This window comes from Triturus cristatus, chromosome 7, assembly GCF_964204655.1.
Source record: "Triturus cristatus chromosome 7, aTriCri1.1, whole genome shotgun sequence".
In the NCBI taxonomy this organism is placed as follows: domain Eukaryota; kingdom Metazoa; phylum Chordata; class Amphibia; order Caudata; family Salamandridae; genus Triturus; species Triturus cristatus.
In genome coordinates this window covers 1,188,914,373-1,188,934,156 of record NC_140590.1, presented here as the reverse complement: position 1 = coordinate 1,188,934,156, position 19,784 = coordinate 1,188,914,373, and the positions used below count along the sequence as shown (strand labels likewise).

Here is a 19,784-nt window from a genome sequence, read left to right as displayed (position 1 = left end):
CCAATGAAAAAGATGGGCGGAGAGTGAGCGGAGCTTACACGGAGCTTCCCCGCCAAACTGAAAACTGCATGCCTCCCAAAGTGAGCAGCGCATGCACGCTGCCGCTATAGGCTCGACCTAAAAAGGGAATCTATTTCATGTCTGCCTTCTTCAAGATATCCCAAAACCTTCATTCATAGGAAGCAGTGCTAGACACAACAGGAGTGTAATCTTGTCCATAAATGTACGTCTTTACATTAAATGCCACTATTTTAATTGGTAAACTTATCTTTGGCACAGCACCTTAAAATATTGTGCCTGCATAATTATAACTATAAATTACATATAATTGAAACCTATGCTTTTTTCTTGCACTAGCTACCATTTGAAAAGAACTGTGGTGGAGACGACCGGTGTGATGACAAGCTCAGAGTGTCCTTCAACTTCTCAGGGCAAGTATTATCTTATTTTGTCACCAATAAGAATTTATTTTTATATAACACTTCAGACTGGTCATTCTAGAAGAAGGGAAGGATTTAAAGTTAGGCAGATGTGTGATGTCCACAACAAAAATTGGCAGATGTCCATTTGCCAATTTTTGGCAGATGTCCAGCATCCGCTAAACTTTAATATTTTTTTTTTATATATTAGCAAATTTACTAATTGCCCTGTTTGAAGCGTACACACATCTATACAATCTAAATAGGGAATATGGGCCATCCACCAATGTTTAGCGAATGCCCTGAATCCAACACACTCTATATATCCCACCCTCTATATTCTGTAAGGCAACCAAATACTTTAGCTTTTGCCGGCAGATTGTGCCTAAAACAGGAACTAAATTAAATAAGGCATGAATCCTTCTACCCTCCTTGCTTATGACTAAACACTACCAGGAATCCTCTCTATGAATCTAACATTTCTCAGTATTTAAATTGGATAAATATTCACTCAATTCTCTCTTTTTTCTCTCTTGTTTCCCCACTCACTTTTTCCTAGCACTACTATTACTCATGAGGGTTCCGAAGAGGGACCAAAATGTAACATGCTATTCTTATTAATAGCTGACAACCTTAAGGACCATCTAGTAACCTGATGTGCCCACTTTCTTCCCGTATTCTTGTTATTCTATCCCTGATATGAATTTGAATAGAAAGGCTTTTCTAGGGCCTCATATGCAAAGGGTTTTAGCATTCGAAAATCCTCTGGTTTAGTAAATCAGAGAGTCTGCAAAAGTTAAGACCCTTTTTAAGTGTACTAAACCCAGTCAACAATTTGGAAAAAGGATTTTTGAATCATTAAAGGGGTTCAAGGAACCATTAGGAACCACTATTTGGAAGGAGCATGTTAAAGGTGTTCCTTCTAAATGCTGATTCCTTATGGTATGTATTAATGTATCAAAAATCAGCCATACCACAGAATTCACTAGGACCAACCACACCATCGTACACTTCACTATCACCGACGCCCAGCACACCATCACCAGGTGTCAGATCTCCTGCCACCGCAGCTGGAGCAAGGTCACCAAAACTCAGTGTTCACAGGCCCTCACCACGTTCCAACCCAAAGCCTCAGCAGACCTGAACCAGGCCGGCCAGAACTTCGCTGCCTGGATCACTGACAGCATCGATAACGTTACCCCACGTAAAAACTACAAAATCCAACAAGATCCACAAACATGCCATCTGGTCCACCCTAGAACTCAGGACCACCAAGCACAACTGCAACCAACTGGGAAATGATGGTGCACCGCCAAGAACCCCACCGACAGAGCTGCTCACAAAACAGCCCACAGCAACTATCACTGGCACATCAAAGCAGCCAAGAAAGCAACTATCACCTCCTTCATCGACTCCGCAGCCAAACACAAAGGAACTCTTCATAATAGTCAAAGAATTCTCTAACCCGGCTGCCATTGAGAACACCATCCACCACTCCCAAGACTCTGCGACACCCTCTCAGACTACTTCCACAGCAAGAACATGAACATCTACAACAATTTCAACATCCAACCCACCACCCTCAACCCTGACAACCTCAACCAACCAGTGAACACCAGCCAAACCATCACCACCTGGTCACCACTCACCGCCCTGATCACCTCAGCTATCATGTTTCCATCCACTCCGAGGCACCCACCAAACCCTGCCCTCACCACCCCTACAACCTCGCGATGAACCTAATCAGCACGCAAGTGGCCAGCATCCTTAACACCTCCGTCTCCACAGCAACCTTCCCAGACAATTGGAAACACGCAGATGTCAGACCCCTCCTATAGAAAGCCTCCCCTGACCCCAACGAGCTCAAACTTATCGTCCGATCTTCCTGCTCCCCTACCCAACCAAAGTTCTCAAGAAGGCCATCAACAAGCAGCTCGCCGAATTCCTAGACCAAAACCACCTACTGGACGCCTCTCAATCAGGATTCTGTGCCAACCACATCACTGAGACCTCACTGATTGCCGCCACAGACTACATTAGAGCACTCCACGACCGTAGAGCAACCATGGCCCTGATCCTCCTTGACCTCTCCACGGCGTTCAACACAGTCTCCCACAACACCCTCATCAACAGTCTCCACAACCTAGGTATACAGCAAGACACCTTCAAGTGGATTGCCTCCTTCCTTACAGGATGCACACAGAGCATCAGTTATCCTCCCTTCAAACCGCACTCAAAGACATCATCTGTGGTGTACCACAAAGAGCACACTCAGTCCTACCCTGTTTAACATCTACATGACCCCCCCTCGTATACTTCAACATAATTCCTGGACTCAACATAATCTCCTACACAGATGACACTCAACTCAACTGATCCTCTCACTCCCCATGGACCCCTCCAACTCCAAAACCAACTTCTGCAACACCACGACCAACATAGCCAACTGAATGGGAGACATCTGCCTCCAACTCAACCCTGACAAAACTGAAGTATTGATCTTCGGGAAGAACACCTATGCATGGAACCACAGCTGGTGGCCTGCAAAACTCAGACCCACACCAACAGACCACGCACGCCACCTCGGTATCATCCTCAACAGCCAACTGAACAGGAAACAACAAGTTAACATAGTCACCTCCTCCTGCTCCTACACACTTCGCATGCTCAGCAGAATCTTTAGATGGATCGCAACCAACACCAGACAGACCACCACTCAGGCCCTCGTCACCAGCCACCTTGACTATAGTAACCCCCTCTGTGCCTGCATCGCCACCCAGCTCCTCAAAAGACTCCAGACCAGCTGCAGATAGACTCAACCTGGACCTCCCCAAATGAACCCACATTACCCCCCACCTGAGAGACCTCCAATGGCCACCCATCCAGAAATGAGCCCAGTTCAAGGTCCTCATGCATGCCTACAAAGCCCTCCATGACCTAGGACCTGCCTAACTCACCCATCGACTGAAATTCCACCAACCCTCTAGACACCTGCGCTCCTCTTCACTCACCCTCGCACCCCCCAGGCATCCGTCTAAACCACTCCTTCTCCTACATCGCTGCAAAGACCTGGAACTACCTTCCTCTCCAGCTCCATACAGATCCCTCACTGCCAGACTTCAGAAAGAGACTCAAAGCCTTGCTCTTCACTGGAGATACTGCGCCTAGATACCCCTAGGGGTGGCAGTGATGCGCTTCACAAATGCTGTTCAATGATGGTTGAATGTTTTGCAACAAAAATCCAGTTGCAAAACATTAATATTTTACCACCAACTCAAGTTGTAACCTACAAATAGGAAGGGCTGCCCAACGGACCTCTTTCCCTTGTGAATGGTGAATAAACATGTTTTAAGGGTAGGAAGTTGTCCCATGGATAATTTGGTAAAGGACAGAGACAGCTCTCTCTGGATCTCACAATAGATGGATAAGGATGATTTTGCACAAAGATGAAACTGCTGCACTGATCTTTTGAGATCTGCCCGCAGCATCTCACCCACTAGATTGTGATATTCTAATTGCTCATCTTGCTGATTTAGGATTAAGAGACACTGTATTGGCCTAGATTATTTAATATTTTAAATATCAGTGTCATTCAGTGAAGATTCCCACATACTGTTACAACCGGCACTGAAGTTCCCCAGTGTTCATGACTGTTGCTCACTGTTTAATACTTATCTATGATCTTTGCTTCTCCTTATTAAATCATTTGGGTGCAGATGTTCTTTCCTACGCTGGGGACACTCAATTTATCTTACGATTGCACCAAAAAGCTCCTAGTTCTGCAAGAAACATTACTGTGTGTTTGTCCTCATTGCAGTCATGGAAGTCTTCTATTTTTCTGCAGCTCAACTCAAGTAAAACAGAACTTTTGTTGATGGCCATGTTTCCAGGTGTAACATTCTCATTTGGCCTGGTTTCCTGGATCCCCCATCACATTTGTGGTGGAATAGCCATCTGCCAAAGTCTTAATCAGGTCCTTTCTTGTTACTCTCTCAAGTAGTGTCTGCAATGTTTTGATAAAAGTAGACTATTGTAATTTTCTCTAGTTAGATCTCGGACCATCCTCTGTTATAGCCCTACATTGAACACAAAAATATGACTGTCAGATTGGTAGGCGGACTTGTAAAAAATTGACCATGATTCTCATGCAGGAGTTAACATGCTCTGGCTTACTGCTAAGCAGAGGATTGTTTTCAGAACTGTGTCTAATGTTCAAGATTTTTATATGGGCAAGAAAAAAAACCCCTTGGTGAAAATATTCCAGCTTTATCAGCCCCGCAGAGATCTCTGTTCTACTATGTGCAGTACTACGGATTAAAAAAACAAGAATGGAAGGCAAAGTCTTGTTCCATTTAGGTCCATTGCTCTGGAACCAACTCCTGCTTGGAATAAAATCAGTTAGCTCCATATGTGATTTTGAAAGGCTGTTGAAACATATCTATTGTATTAGTGTTTTGTCTGTACTGCTAATGTCACAGACCGCTGTAGGTCTTAGGGTCAAGATGCCGTTTGAGGCAAACCCTTGCCTGATCTGGACAAAAACTACACCTAAGGGAGTATATGCTCTCAGTCTCCTGTTTGGACTAAGGTTGATCTTACTTCATGCTCAGTGAATAAATCTTCCTGGCCTAGTTCTGCATCAGAATATTCACCTCTTTGCCATTTATTCTTCTGGGCTCTAGACTGTCATGCTGAACCTACAGGGGATGGAAACGAGTGGTGTCAAATGACCATTAGTGGCGGGGGAGGACTACAGGTCCACAAATGGCTGCATCATTTGGAAGTGGCAGTCTCTTCGACTCCACCCCTAGGCACCCCTGGTCACACTCCTCTCCTCCACCCAGTTGGCTATGGTCCAATTGTTTCACTTTTCAGTTCCATACCCTTCAGGGCCATGTCATAGCAGAGGTGTCAGTCAGTCCAGAACAAAAGATGTATGGCAAGTTTCTTCTATATACACAGACTGAGAAGGAAGGATTAGAGCCTCATTCATTTTGTAACTGCTAGGTGTCTTCCACCAGCTATCAAGAATAGGGTTTTTGGGTTACAGTTGCAACTATGTACTTTCTCTTGTCCTTACTAGGTAGCCAATAGTGTAATCATTGAATTAGCATGCGTTAGTTGAATAACTTAGCTCAAAATGTTCCTCTTTCTGCAGGGTTCTGAATTTTCTGGAGTCTAGAGATGACAGGCATGGAGCTGAGATATTGACCCTGTCCATGATATATCTTTCAATAACTGAGAAAGTGTGGGAAGCGATGATGTTTTTACAGAAATAAATCAGGGGATTTTATGGCTTTTATCAGGATATGAGTTCAAATTATTATTGGGTAGACTTATTGAGTTAGTTTGGAGGAATGTCTTTTTGCTAAAAATGGTTGATTAGGGTGACAGTTTTTGAAGAGGTGGTCACCAGAGAATTAAAAACAAAGCTGGAAGTAATCTAATCAGATATATTAGTGAAACTCCTACAGTGTGTAAATTGGGGTTGGTTTAGCATAGAAGTAAAATTTGGGCACTCCACCAGAATTGTTATGATGTTCTAAACTTTGCTTGCCATTGTAAATGTTCACATTTGGGTCTTCACTCCACACCACCATAAGGATGGGGTGATGATATGTATGAGGTCTCTGGTGAGAGGAGGATAGATCTCGATGACAGGGGTGTGTATCTATTGCACAGACTATATTTCAGTTACTTCATAATGTATGAATGCACAATGTACGAATGATAAATGTGTGGATGGTAGATATATTAAATGACAACCATAAATTTGACTAGGTGAGTGAATTATACATTAACAGATAGAGAATATAGCTGATATATGGAAAATATCTAATTGTATGAATGGTATATCAAGTAAAAAGATGTTATGGTGCCTGATGACTATTTACAGCAATTGATGGGGGTTTATCAAATGATGGCAGATATACTAATCCTATATGCAATTCAGACTGTGTACAGGCCCATTTTTTAGTATTACTGGGACCTAGTCTAACATTCGGAAGGGGGAATGGCTATTCTATTTGTTTTCATTTGGAGATGGAAATTGCAACATGTTGTGGGTTGAGATAAAGCATTAATATACTGACTACTTGTTCACCTGAGTTGTGGAGATAAGGATGTCCGGCAGTGCCTTGATAGTATACTGTCCAACGTTAATAACAGGAATGATTGTATGCACTTTATTGCCTTTTTGAACCATGCTATTTTGCCTTTTGAGAAGGTGGGGCAAGCTCATGAGTAGTATTGAACATGTTAGTGAAGAGTATGCATATGAAAATGAATGGAGGATATTTATTATTGATTGAATCTCCTTTTCTTCTTGAACAATGCTTTTGTTTTTTGTATGATATATTGTAATCACTTCAAACACAAAGAGATGATGGACGTGGTGCTGAAACTTTTCAAACACTCACGCGTAGTCACAAATCTGGGTTGAATCTATCATCATTCTTTTCGCTCACTTCGCCACCCCAGTTCAGACAGAGCTATATGCAAATCAGTCTTGACCCTGTGCCTCATGGGAATAGTCCAGCCCAAACTGCCAAGCCATGTCTTTCCTGGACGGAAACAAGCATCCTGGGACCAGTTTCGGGGTAACACCCCTCATCAGCCAGGCTAGCTTGAATCCAGTGGCAAAGTGAGCAAGGGACCCACGTCTGAGCATACCCTGTCAACTTAGGGTGAAAAAAGCAAATACAAAGAGATGATTGACAGAGTGCTGAAACTTTTCAAAACTCACCCCTTGTCACAGATTAAGGTTGAATCCATCATCATTCTTTAGCTCACTTCGCCACCCCATTTCAGATACAGCTATATGCAAATCAGTCTTGACCCTGTGCCTTGTGGGAACAGTCCAGCTCGAACTGCAAAGCCATGTCTTTCCTGGAGCGGAAACAAGCCTCCTGGGACCGGTTTCAGGGTAACACTCCTCATCAGCCAGGCTATCTTGAATCCAGTGGCAAAGTGAACAAGGGACCCACATCTGGGCATACCCTGCCAACGTAGGGCAAACAAAGCAAACACAAAATGATGATTGACAGAGTGCTGAAACTTTTCAAACACTCACCCCCAGTCACAGATCTGGGTTGAATCCATCATCATTCTTTAGCTCACTTCGCCACCCCAGTTCAGACACATCTATATGCAAATCAGTCTTGACCCTGTGCCCCATGGGAACAGTCCAGCTCGAACTGCTAAGCTATGTCTTCTCTGGACCAGAAACAAGCATCCAGGGACTGGTTTCGGGGTAACACCCGTCATCAGCCAGGCTAGCTTGAATCCAGTGGCAAAGTGAGCAAGGGACCTACGTCTGGGCATACCCTGCCAAATTAGGGCGAACAAAGCAAATACAAAGAGATGATGGACTGGGGTGGCAAAGTGAGCTAAAGAACGATGATGGATTCAACCCATATCTGTAAATAGGGGTGAGTGTCTGAAACGTTTCAGCGCTCTGTCCATCATCTCCTTGTGTTTGCGATATTGTAAACACTACCATTTATATTCACAAATGTAACTTACACTTGTGAGTTTTTTACATGATCTCCTTGTGTTTGCTTTGTTCACCCTTAGTTGGCAGGGTATGCCCAGAAGTGGGTCCCTTGCTCACTTTGCCACTGGATTCAAACTAGCCTGGCTTATGAAGGGTGTTACCCAGAAAATGGTCCCAGGATGCTTGTTTCCGGTTCAGGGAAGACCTGGCTTGGCAGTTTGGGCTGGACTGTTCCCATGAGGCACAGGGTCAAGATTGATTTGCATATAGCTGTGTCTGAACTGGGGTGGCCAAGTGAGCTAAAGAATGATGATGGATTTAACCCAGATCTGTGACTGGGGGTGAATGTTTGAAAAGTTTCAGCACGCTGTCCATCATCTCTTTGTGTTTATTTTGTTCGCCCTAAGTTGTGTTTGCGATATTGTAAACCCTGCCATTTATATTCACAAATGTAACTTACACTTGTGAGTGTTTTACAAGTGTAAGTTTACTCTTACACATTTGAGTAACTTTACTTCTTTTGGCTATTTACCATTGACGCACGCAAAGCTGCTCAAAATTCTAGATTAACATGTTTCCACCCTTTAAATATAGGAGGTAGGGCTAAATCCATGAGTGTAAGTTACTGAAGCCAAAAAAGAGCAGTATTATGTCCAGCACCATACATGACCAACCATTGATACTGCAACACATTTAAAATAAAACTCCCTACGATATAATGTTAAATGAAAATAATGTATTTGCACTTAAAATCTTTTAACTTTTTTCTTATTTAATGTTAAAAAAGATCTAAAAATAAAAAATATTTATTTAAAATATTTTAATAGCCTTAAATGAGATTTAAAAATGTATGTTATATACATACATATATCAGGGGCCGAGAAAAAAGGGGGACCCAAAACGTGTTTTCTCCATGGAATTTCCATAGGAAACTTTAGACAAGGCTACAAGTCGAACGGGTGAATGGTAATACCCCAAATTTGGCAGGGAGAGGGTCTTGGTCTAGAAAGGACGCTTTTGTTTATTTGGTGTAAATCCGCTCAGTAGTTTTGGAGAAATATCGAAATTTGCAGATATCGATATTCGGGAATTCTGCCATCTGATTGGCTGAGGCGTTACGAGCACGAGCTTGCTGCTTATTGGCTGCGAGCTGTTGCAACTAGGAAGTGTTGGCAGCCATTTTGTGATTCCGTTGAAATGAGTGAGGGGAAAAAAGTGCAAAAAAAGTAGGAAACAGGAGGATAGGAGCACTGTAACCTCTGTGGGGGAGTGCGAAGCGAAGTAGTCACTCCTACCGGTCTGAAAGTGCGGTGTTGCTCAGAGTGACATGGTGCTGAGATGAGATGCTGCTACACTCGGGTATGAAACCGAGAGCCTAAACCGTGAGCTCATTGCTGTAAAGTGATGTGCTCTGGTCTTTGTAGCATACCTGTGCAAGTAGTGTTAGTAGGCGTTTATACCATACAGGGAGTGGGAAGCGAACTACTGACCTCTACCGTGCATTTATACTATACCGGAAGTGGGAAGCGAAGACTCAGGGATCAAACCGAGCTGATTGCTGTAAAGTGATGGGCTCTGGGCGCTGTAGCATACTGGCCGCTGTAGTATAACTGTGTAAGTAGTGTTAGTATGCGTTTATACTATACAGGGAGTGGGAAGCGAACTACTCACCCCTACTGGTCTGAAGACTCGGGGATTAAGCCGTGAGCGCATTGCTGTAAAGTGATGTGCTCTGGGCGCTGTAGCATACCTGTGGAAGTAGTGTTAGTTTGCGTTTATACAATACAGGGAGTTGGAAGCTAACTACTCACCCCTAATGGTCTCAAGACTCGTGGATGAAACCATGAGATCATTGCTGTAAAGTCATCTGCTCTGTGTAGAATTCCAATGTAAGTCATAGTAGAATGTTAGTATGTAATGCTACTAGAATGTAAGTATGTAATGTTAGAATGTAGGGCTGTCATGAGGGGAATCTTGAGGAGTTTGTACACGGTGCTGGAGAAGACGGTTGCCTTGCTGTCTGCTGCTGTTGGTGGCTGTTTAAGCTGTCTTCTTTTCCTGCAATAAATCTACGTATCGGATCCACTGCTGTCTTCCTCTTCACTACATAAATTTGGCGACTAGCTGGAAAAGGTAAAAAGAAGACAGCACTCACCAATATTTTGAGCTTCCTTGCGTTCTGCTGAAGTCCTGTTTTCTTGGTGAAGCTGTTTCTACTCATCCCAGGGTCGTCGGCTCATCGAACTATGTCATCCGACCTCTGGTAGTAATTACATTTTTGGATTTTGAGCTTTGTCTGCCTCTTCACTACACTCTGGTCGCTGTACAACACGTGTGCAAGTAGTGTTAGTATGCGTTTATACTAATTCTGTAGTTATGCAGTAACCAATGCATCTTGGCCCTATGGAGCACCACCTCCCTGGCGCAGCTCATACTATGTCCCGGGGTGTGCATCCGCGTGACATTTATGTTTGCTATTACAGGGTGGGAGCATGGCTTCCACCCTGTGATAGCAAATCCTTGTTTGCCTTGTTGAAGCGAGAGGAGGAAAACCTCGTATCGCTTCAATAAAGCGGATCCGGATGGTAAAAATGGAGAAAAAAAATGAAGTGGGGTCTCACCCGTTCATTTAAATGAGCCCCCTGGTGGGTAATGTTCCGGGGCCTATCCTATTATTATATTGCGGGGTCTCTGCAGCACTGGGGACCTTAATTTCACATGTAAATTAGGCGTGGGAGGGCACAGAGACGTTTCGCAGCCTAGGGGATCGCCACCTCCCCGGGTATTGTTTATTAATTGTTCGGGGGGCTTCAAGGCCAACTCAAGTCCGGTGATCGCCACCCTCCGGGACTTCACTGAAATATGCAGGGTAGGTGTCGACAGTCCCTGAAGCCTCGGTGGCCCTAAGCAGTGCCTTATTGGTTCTGTAATCACACGGGCAGTACTCATGGTGTTATAAAGTGATACACTCATAGAACCCTTGCAGTTGTAGAATTACCTAGGCTTCATTTATGTAATAGTCTGTTGGTTTATATTTGGTAGGTGCACCGCAAAATTAAAAATGTTTTCCCTCATAACCTCCTATCAACTGCCGATTTTCACAATAAACTACAGACAAGTGTTGTCAGAAAAAGAAGACCCATACACTCACTTATTTATTGGTAAAAATAATAACTTTTATTAAAACAACACAAATAAATGGAAACGCAACTTTATTCGAACAAACAACAGTAAAACATGAAATAAGTGGGTGGGACTCCTCCGGAAACAGCGTACAAAACCTGCAAGACAAAAAGAAACATAAGTATGTGTGCCATGTCCAAGAGAAAAAGAAAGGTAGTCAGAATGAAAGGAAGAAAGTGAGAATGAGACAGAGAGCGAGTGGGTGGAAGGTAGAAGGGGAAGGAGAGTCAAAAGAACAGAGGGAGGAGGAGACAGAGCGTCGGCCTACTGCACCCAGCCCTCACTGTTCACCTCCCATCACCCGTGTGTCTGGGATGCTGGGGTCCGCGAGAAAGAGTGCAGTCCAGCAAGTCTTTAAAATGAAACAGAGATATGAATGAGGCAAGAGATTACATTATTATCTAGGGCAACATCGCTTGCCTGCACCTGTGCATCCAGGCTGCTGCACACCAGCCCCTTCCCCCGCACTGTGCTCAATTGCAGCTCCTGCGCACCGAGGCTTCACTGCTCACCTGCCACAACCGGTGTGTCCAACGATGTGCCGGTGCGAGCTCCAACTCCGGGGTTCCGCTCTCAGGATGGCACAGCAGGTCTCCGGTCGGGGAGGGTGTCTTGATACCATGATGGAAGGCGTCAGAATGCCCAGGGCCTAATCACGGGCTGAGCATCCGCTCAGCCGATTATGGTGCCACTAACTCAGTGTCTGAAAAGGGAGAAATAATATAATGCTGGAAACGTCTTGAGGTAAATGAAGGTTTATTTCAAGCTTAATAGAGAACACCACTTGAGTGCATCCTTCCTTCTTGAAGTACGATCTACCAACTGTTAGTGGTAATCATGGTTCAAAGAGGAGTTGGAGTGCATGAGAATACACAAGGTTAAATAATAATATGTTATGCCAACGTTCACATACAAAGGAACAGAGCGCATGCTAGAAGCATAATGTGCGCCTACAATGCAGTGGCGGAAGCCTGTGTGCATGTACACTTAGTAATCAGTTCACTACAGTGCCCCAAAAGCCACGTGTCTGTAGGGCAGGGCTGCCTGCTGGCTCAGACCTACAGTACGGTCCAGCAGGTCCTTAAAATGAGACAGAGATGTGACTGATGAGGTCAGAGATCACATCATTACACACGGTAACATCGCTTGTTTGCACCTGCGCACCCAGGCTGATGCACCCCACCCCTTCCGCCGCCCTGCGCTCAATTGCAGCCCCTGTGCACCCAGGCACCACTGCTCACCTGCTGTCATTGGTGTGTGTCCAAACACGACGGCCAGCAGGGTTCACATTTCAGATCTAGTTTTGATTGCCAGGATGGTGTACACCTCATGGATCCCTTTTTTTTGTTGCGCATTGTGATATGCGAGGTGGATGTGGCCATTTCACCTGAGGCAGTGTGGAAGAACTGGGACAAATGGCGTTGTCGTTATCCTATTTATACGTACTCAAAGTGGGCTGGGCTTGCGTACGCCAGGCCAGCGTAGGGGTGTGAATAATTATTCCGGGGACTTGGGCATTGTTCAGTTCCTGCCTGGGCAGGAAGTGTACTTATGTGTGTGTCCCTGTTGCAGGTTTGATGTCGCACAATCCGCAATTTACATTAATGTAGCATGTACCGGGAGGGCGGCAACTATCGCTAATGAGATGCTGTCCGAAAACATTGAATGGACACATCACATGTCGTTGTCAAGCTTGTGGATATGCGCAGACACGCATGTCAATGGTGTGCGGTATTCTTGAAAGTGTTGCTATCGCGAAGCGCACACATGTGAACGTGCTCGGATGGAGGGAGGATCAGCAGTGAGGCTACGTTATACACAGTGATAACGCTCATTACAGTCAAGCAATGCATGTCAAACGTGAATTTGAAAGTCTCACATATGACACACTACTATACTGGTAAAGCCTGACAACAGAGCATACTGCAACACAAATCTACACATTACTCTTTACTGTTTGTCACGTGATCTAGGATGTGAACTCTGCCCGTGGCTGAAGATGCCCCTTCGAGCCACCAATACCCAGGCCGAAAGGCAGCACAATAATGCACGCACACACTCACAGAGCAGGGGCATCGTGTAACACACATTTGTTTTTTGATGTAACATTTCAGATGCATGGCCATCACACGTGGAAGGCTACTGTACAGAGCATGATTATTGATCAAGATGATCGTTGCATGTTGTGTGTACTATAAGATATGTGTACACAGCAAAAAACTTTTCAAAAAAGCTCTCTAAGCAGAAGAAGTGTCTCTCATAAAATGCTGTAGAGAGAATGACTAAAATGGGTGGGGTCCTCCAACTGTTACAATGGGAAATGTTATGAACCAATCAAATGCATTTTTTTAGGTCAGATGGCAATCGCGCACCGAGCGTGCAAAGAGGCCGCACTCGATGTGATTTTGAGAAAATATATTTACCATCATATAAGTTTATTACAGTTAGAAATATATAAATGTTTAAAATATTTTAGATTATCGCTTGCTCTCATATACACTTTAAACTTATTTATATATAGTTTTGAGACATAAAAAAAAATGAGGGAATTGCGTACCATACGTCTATGACGTAACACAGGGCCTGGCAGCATGCACTCATCACATACGGAACGCGCAGCTGGCGCGACCGCATACGGATATGACGTAACGCGCGGCTTGGTACCGCGCACCCGTCCCATACCAAACTAGCTGCTGGCACGACCTTATACGTATATGATGTTAGACGGAACGCGGTGCTACGAAGCCGTCGGGTACGGAATGTGCATCCTTTACGAGTTTAGCAATATGGCGGTTAGGATTCACGTGCTGATGGAGCTTGGTATACTACCGGTACGGGAGTCCAAAAAAAAAAAAATATACATACTTTTTTTGAAGATGTTAAAAATTACAAACTTTTTCAAATTAAAAAAAAAGGATAATAGAGTTCCAAAATATTACAAAAAAATGTGAAAAAATATAGGTTTTTATAAATATTAAAATATGAAATGAACATTTAAAAAACCTTCAAAATTCACTGAAAAAACAATAGGTTTTACAGACGTTATAGTTAGGAATTAGCATTTAAAAAAAACTTAGAAATTCACTGAAAAAACCATAGGTTTCAGGGACGTTATAGTTAGTCGGACATTTGACTCATATAAAACCAGAGAAATTCGCCCACTATAGTTAGTTGAGCTAACTATAACTCGTGCGCCCGCAATGCACTGGTGATGACGTCACATATTACATCACTCATGACATGGTCAGTGACATCACTGATTACATCATTGATGACATCTCAAATGACATCACTGATGACATCACTGATGACATCATCCACATGATAATCTGATGCACATACTGATGCCCTAATATAAACTTTTATAAATGCACTCTAAAATACAGACCTCTATTTTTGATACCATACACACAACAATGCCAGATACTACATACCACCCACTATTTCCTAGGTCTACACACACATCCAGTCACTTATACATGCAGTTACTCATCAATACAGTACTATAATATGCACTCATACACCTATACATTGAATCACACTCCGCCACTCATCCATAGAGTTACTGACACACCTAGTCAGTCATGCAAAGAATCTATCACATACCCATTTACTCATGTATACAGTTATACACACCAACTCCGTTATTTATATACAAACCACATCACTTATTTTTGCAGATACTAACACATACTTACTGTCTTATACAATCACTGATACAAACAGACACTCATTTATACACCCACTCTTCAAATAACTTACTCTCACGTATAGTCATTTATATACTCCAACACTCACATATACTGCCTTAAAACATATGTAGTTACTCACACATATACCACTGAGACATTCATTCACTCACCAACATACCCATACACACTCTAACTCACCCATACAGCCCTTCCCAGATGCACTTTTTAATCCATACAACCAGTGAATCACCCACTCAGACATCTATGCACATAGTCACACACCCCCCACCCACCCACACAGACACTCAGGCACCCATACAGATTCTCAGACAACAAATCAATAACCCATATAGACACTCATGTAGCTACTCACCAACCCATGCAGCCGCTTATACACCAACTGAGACCCTAATGCAAACATTCACAGAGTTTAGTCACTAACCCATGCATTCAGTAGCACTTGTTCAATCACTCACTTATACAGTCAGTCACGCATCTACTAAATATTCCATTCAGGCACTTCTAAATCCCCTCATTCTTTAATACACCTTGGCATAGATATATATCAAAAATATTTAAACTTGACAGAAACACACATTCACTGGATGATGTCATCAGTGATGTCATCATTGATGTCATTTTAGATGTCATCAGTGATGTCACTGACCATGTCATGAGTGATGTAATATGTGACATCATCACCAGTGCATTGCGGGCGCGTGAGTTATAGTTAGCTCAACTAACTATAACAGGTGAATTTCTCTGGTTTTATATAAGTCAAATGTCCAACTAACTATAACGTCCCTAAAACCTATGTTTGTTTCAGTAAATTTCTAAGGTTTTTTAAATGCTAATTCCTAACTATAACGTCTGTAAAACTTATGGTTTTTTCAGTGAATATATATATGTATATATACACACACAAATATATAAATAAAATATATTTACATTTAATTAATGTTATATATAATCAGAAACATATATATAAAAGGTATATTTACTTATATATCATTTATATATCTCATATATATATATGTACAAATACGCACACACATGTATATATATGTGTATATATATATATATATATTCATATATATGAATTTACTTTCAATTAAGTCTATCTGTTACATTTTTAATTATTAATACAAATATGCATTTTTACTTAAAGTGAGTTTTTTTCAAATTTGAACTTCAGAAAAATAATTTGTGTAAATAAAAGTACGACAACGGTGGACTCCAATAACCGCACCTCACAAACTGTTCCTTGCTGTCAAGACCCGGTGCACTTCAATTCCAGTATCAGACGTTGTATGATACCGCTGCTAAGCATAAGCAAATATGAGAAAATGATGTGGAATGGTGCACCAAAAAACTTAGAAGTCCACAATGTTGTATCTTTGCAGAAAAACTTCTTTCTTTATTCACTATCCATATATATTGTAAAGTCAAACAAGAAAGCATCCAACCAACACCTTTCATTCAAACTATCTGAACTTCATCAGAGCTGTAAATGATGCAGGAATAAAGACATACATAAGTAACATGCTCGACAACACACATACAAAAGCACAAACCAACACAATTATTTTGGACGACATATAGTACATGAATACTCACAAACATAAAGCAAAAATAATCCTAGGTCATCACATTAAAACATTAGAATACATCAAGCCCGTAGAAGAGAATATTAGCAGGAAAACCCCACAAAGAGGAGGACCTGCTGACTAATCTCCCTAACTGATTTGAATGCAGATGGCATTTGCATAGTTGCTAGGAGAATTAATAGAAAGAGGCGATTGACAGATAGAATATATGCAATTCTTATTCTTATTTTTGCATAAGTTGCAAATTACTTTTTTTGTTACTCAACAAACCCGCTTTTTGATCTTAAAGACACCCCCATATTCTCTCATGTATTTAGTCCTGATATCATACATCAAATGTATAGCGATGTTCTTTCATAATGCAATTCCATTCAATAAATCTCCTGGTTCAATTGCCAATCCTGGCGAGGTCTTGTACTCAAAATACCGCACATAGCTGGTCAAATTTCATAAGGGGTTATGGTATTCCCCTGATTGACACCTAAAACCTAATGTTTATTTTAATTTTCAAATGACTAAATTGACATTATGGTAATAATAATGATTCCTTCACTTTTCAGCTGAACTTCCTAAACGGTATCCGCCTGGTCTATTCATAAAGAGGGCCTCTTTTTACAAATGCTAAATGGACTCATGCATATGTCTTTTTTCGGCGTAATCATACGAAAAGTGACACACCAAAACATCAGCTCACGCATGTGAACATGCCCACATCACCTAAACATTGCGGGGCATATTCTCAAGAACGTGTGATGACTACCGCAAAATTAGCTTAATGCAACTCTTCACATCGCAGTCTATCTCGGGAAAATAACGCAGTGTTAACGTGGTATTCCCAACACGGCGGTGCCATGCGATAGTCTCACGATAACGTGCCAAATGACCACCTAAAAATTAACTCGATGCCGCAAAAACGCAAAACACAAATGCAAAAAATCCTGCGATGCCCCAAATCGCGATACAAAAATCAGCGAAAACCAGCGACAGGCCTGCAATTCCCCTGCGTCATGCGGGAAAATGCACTATAAAAGCAAAAAAAAAAACACACCAAAACCAAATCAAATTGCGTAGCACCATGGATGCACCCGGACCGTGTGCAGAGGACAACCCAAACCCCACAAGCCCCATGGAGGACCAGCCAGGAACCCTGTGTTCGGGGAATGGCAAGGAGAAGGGGAAGAGGAAGACGGGGTTCAGTCCGCAGGAAGACCAGATCATCGTCACGGAGGTGATAGAACACTACCAACAACTGTTCATCACCTCCACTGCGTCATTGGCAACACAAATGGAAAAATGGCAGTCCATCGTCACCAGCGTGAATGCAGACAGCGTGTCGAGGAGGTCAATGGAGGAAGTCAAGAGGTCCAGGCATGAAGTGCACTGCCAAACCAAGGAGAAACTCGCTGCCAACAGGAAGGCAGCAAAGGGGACTGGAGGTGGGAGTCCTGTGCCACAGGAGGAGCTGGATGAGCTGGAGGAAATGGTGGCCACAGTCATCAGTGTGGAGACGGTGCAAGGAGTCGGAGGTCTGGACACAGCTCGATATGACCTGACCCACCAGTAACGGGGTGAGTAATGACCAGGGACTGGGGGACGGAGGAAGATGGGCACAATGGCACACATGCACAATCATGTGCAGCACACTGCACATGCACAATGAGTGTGGAATATGTCCCTGATACCCTTGGCACACTGCAGCACACAATGAAACACCAAGTAGGCCTCCGTCCACTATGTGCACAAAGGGTTCCCCCTCCACAACACCAATGCCACAACCTACCCATGCACATGTGCTGAATTCAGAAAAGCAGCGGCTCTGTAAGCCACACTGACAATGCAAGTGACACTGCATGACAAATAGCATGGCTGCAGTCACAATACATGACATGGTGCACGAGACGACAGTGAGGTGGTTGAGTGTGGACCGCATCCGTAAAGGAGCAGGTCACACTCTGACACATCCATGTGCACCTACAACCCATGACATCAAAAACACATCTGTAGACAAACAGTGCACAAGAGTAAAAAACTTGTCCAAGAGCACAAATGACCCAAGTCGCAAACATCTCAGCACCCAAAAAGGACACAAGTCAAAGGCACACCGCCTCAAAGGGATAAGGGGCCGCAAAATCAGAGCTGCAGGGGCAACTCGCTAACAATGCAGCACACACATAGCAATCACAGTACATCAACATTGATGACAATGTGGTACAAAGTGCAAGCCTTACACCACAGGACAGAGGACACAACTGGTGCTGCTCGTGCCTAGAAACTGGCCAATCACATCTGGCATTGCATGACACTGTGAGATGATAATGTATGAGTACAACTACACATCCGTCATGTAGTCGAAATGTCCACTGTCTCCCATCAAATAACCAGCTCCACCAAAACAGTCACAATGTACATTCTCATGCGGTCTGAATGAAAACATCTACAATTCGTCAACATACATGGAATACACTGTTATCCTGCATCTCCCCTTAACATTGTGGAGGGACAATCAACACCTCCTGCAGAGCAGACCACACGTCTCTACAGTGATGATGAAGAGGACACCCTGCACATTTGCACAGACATCCTCCAATGGCTAATGGACAGCCTCTGCACCCCACCCCCAGGAGCAGGGCAGCCCAGCTGCATGGCAGTGACCCCACACCCTGCACAGACCACACAGCTGGAAGCACACACCACCACCGCTGGCTCCCAGGTCCCCCACGAACAACACATTGAATTCCAACACTGTGTGTTTGGGTGCCAGGAGAAGATGGCTGATCAGCTGCAGGTGGGGTTCGACCTCACGGCAGCCAAGCTTGATGCCATACGTGGGTGTCTGAGTCCCATGAGGGACCACTTACAGTCCCTAACGGACACCCACTGTCCGCACCATGCTCACCAACAATCCTTGGCTGACCTCACTGGGGCCATTACTCAGATTCAAGAACTGTCTAGTCGGACAGGCTCCAGCGATGACAGCACAGAGTTGGCACAGATGTGGAGGACAATGGAGACCATGGAGCCGATGCAGCCTGGAAGTATGGCTGCCATGGCTGAACACCAGCTAGATGTAGCTGGGATCTTCCATGCCTTGCAGATCCTCATCTTGCCATTGCTGCTACTGGGCCTGTACTAGATGAGTGCTGCAGGAACCTCGACACACACATCTCCGCCCCCTGATGTGTCATTGGCACACAGTGATGCAGCACTATCACTTTCGCACCCTGATGTGTCAGTGGCACACAGTGATGCAGCCATAACACCACCACACACACCTGACACATCGGACACAGAAGACGTCTCAGAGGAGCAAGATGTTTAGGGTAATGACTGTGTGAGGAAGGAGGTAGTAGCATCCATCCCGCCACATGGCCTGTCCCTGCCTGGTTCA

The 19,784-nt window shown here is 43.7% G+C and overlaps 1 protein-coding gene across 1 annotated transcript in view; it reads left to right on the top strand.

Annotated features, from left to right (window-relative positions):
- Nucleotides 1-19,784, top strand: part of LOC146811427 (integrin alpha-X-like) — a 665,400-nt gene that overhangs the window by 518,724 nt on the left and 126,892 nt on the right. The window contains exon 19 of the mRNA XM_085615067.1: nucleotides 358-431. Coding sequence (XP_085471193.1) covers nucleotides 358-431 — 74 coding nt within the window. The remainder of the gene's footprint in view (nucleotides 1-357; nucleotides 432-19,784) is intronic.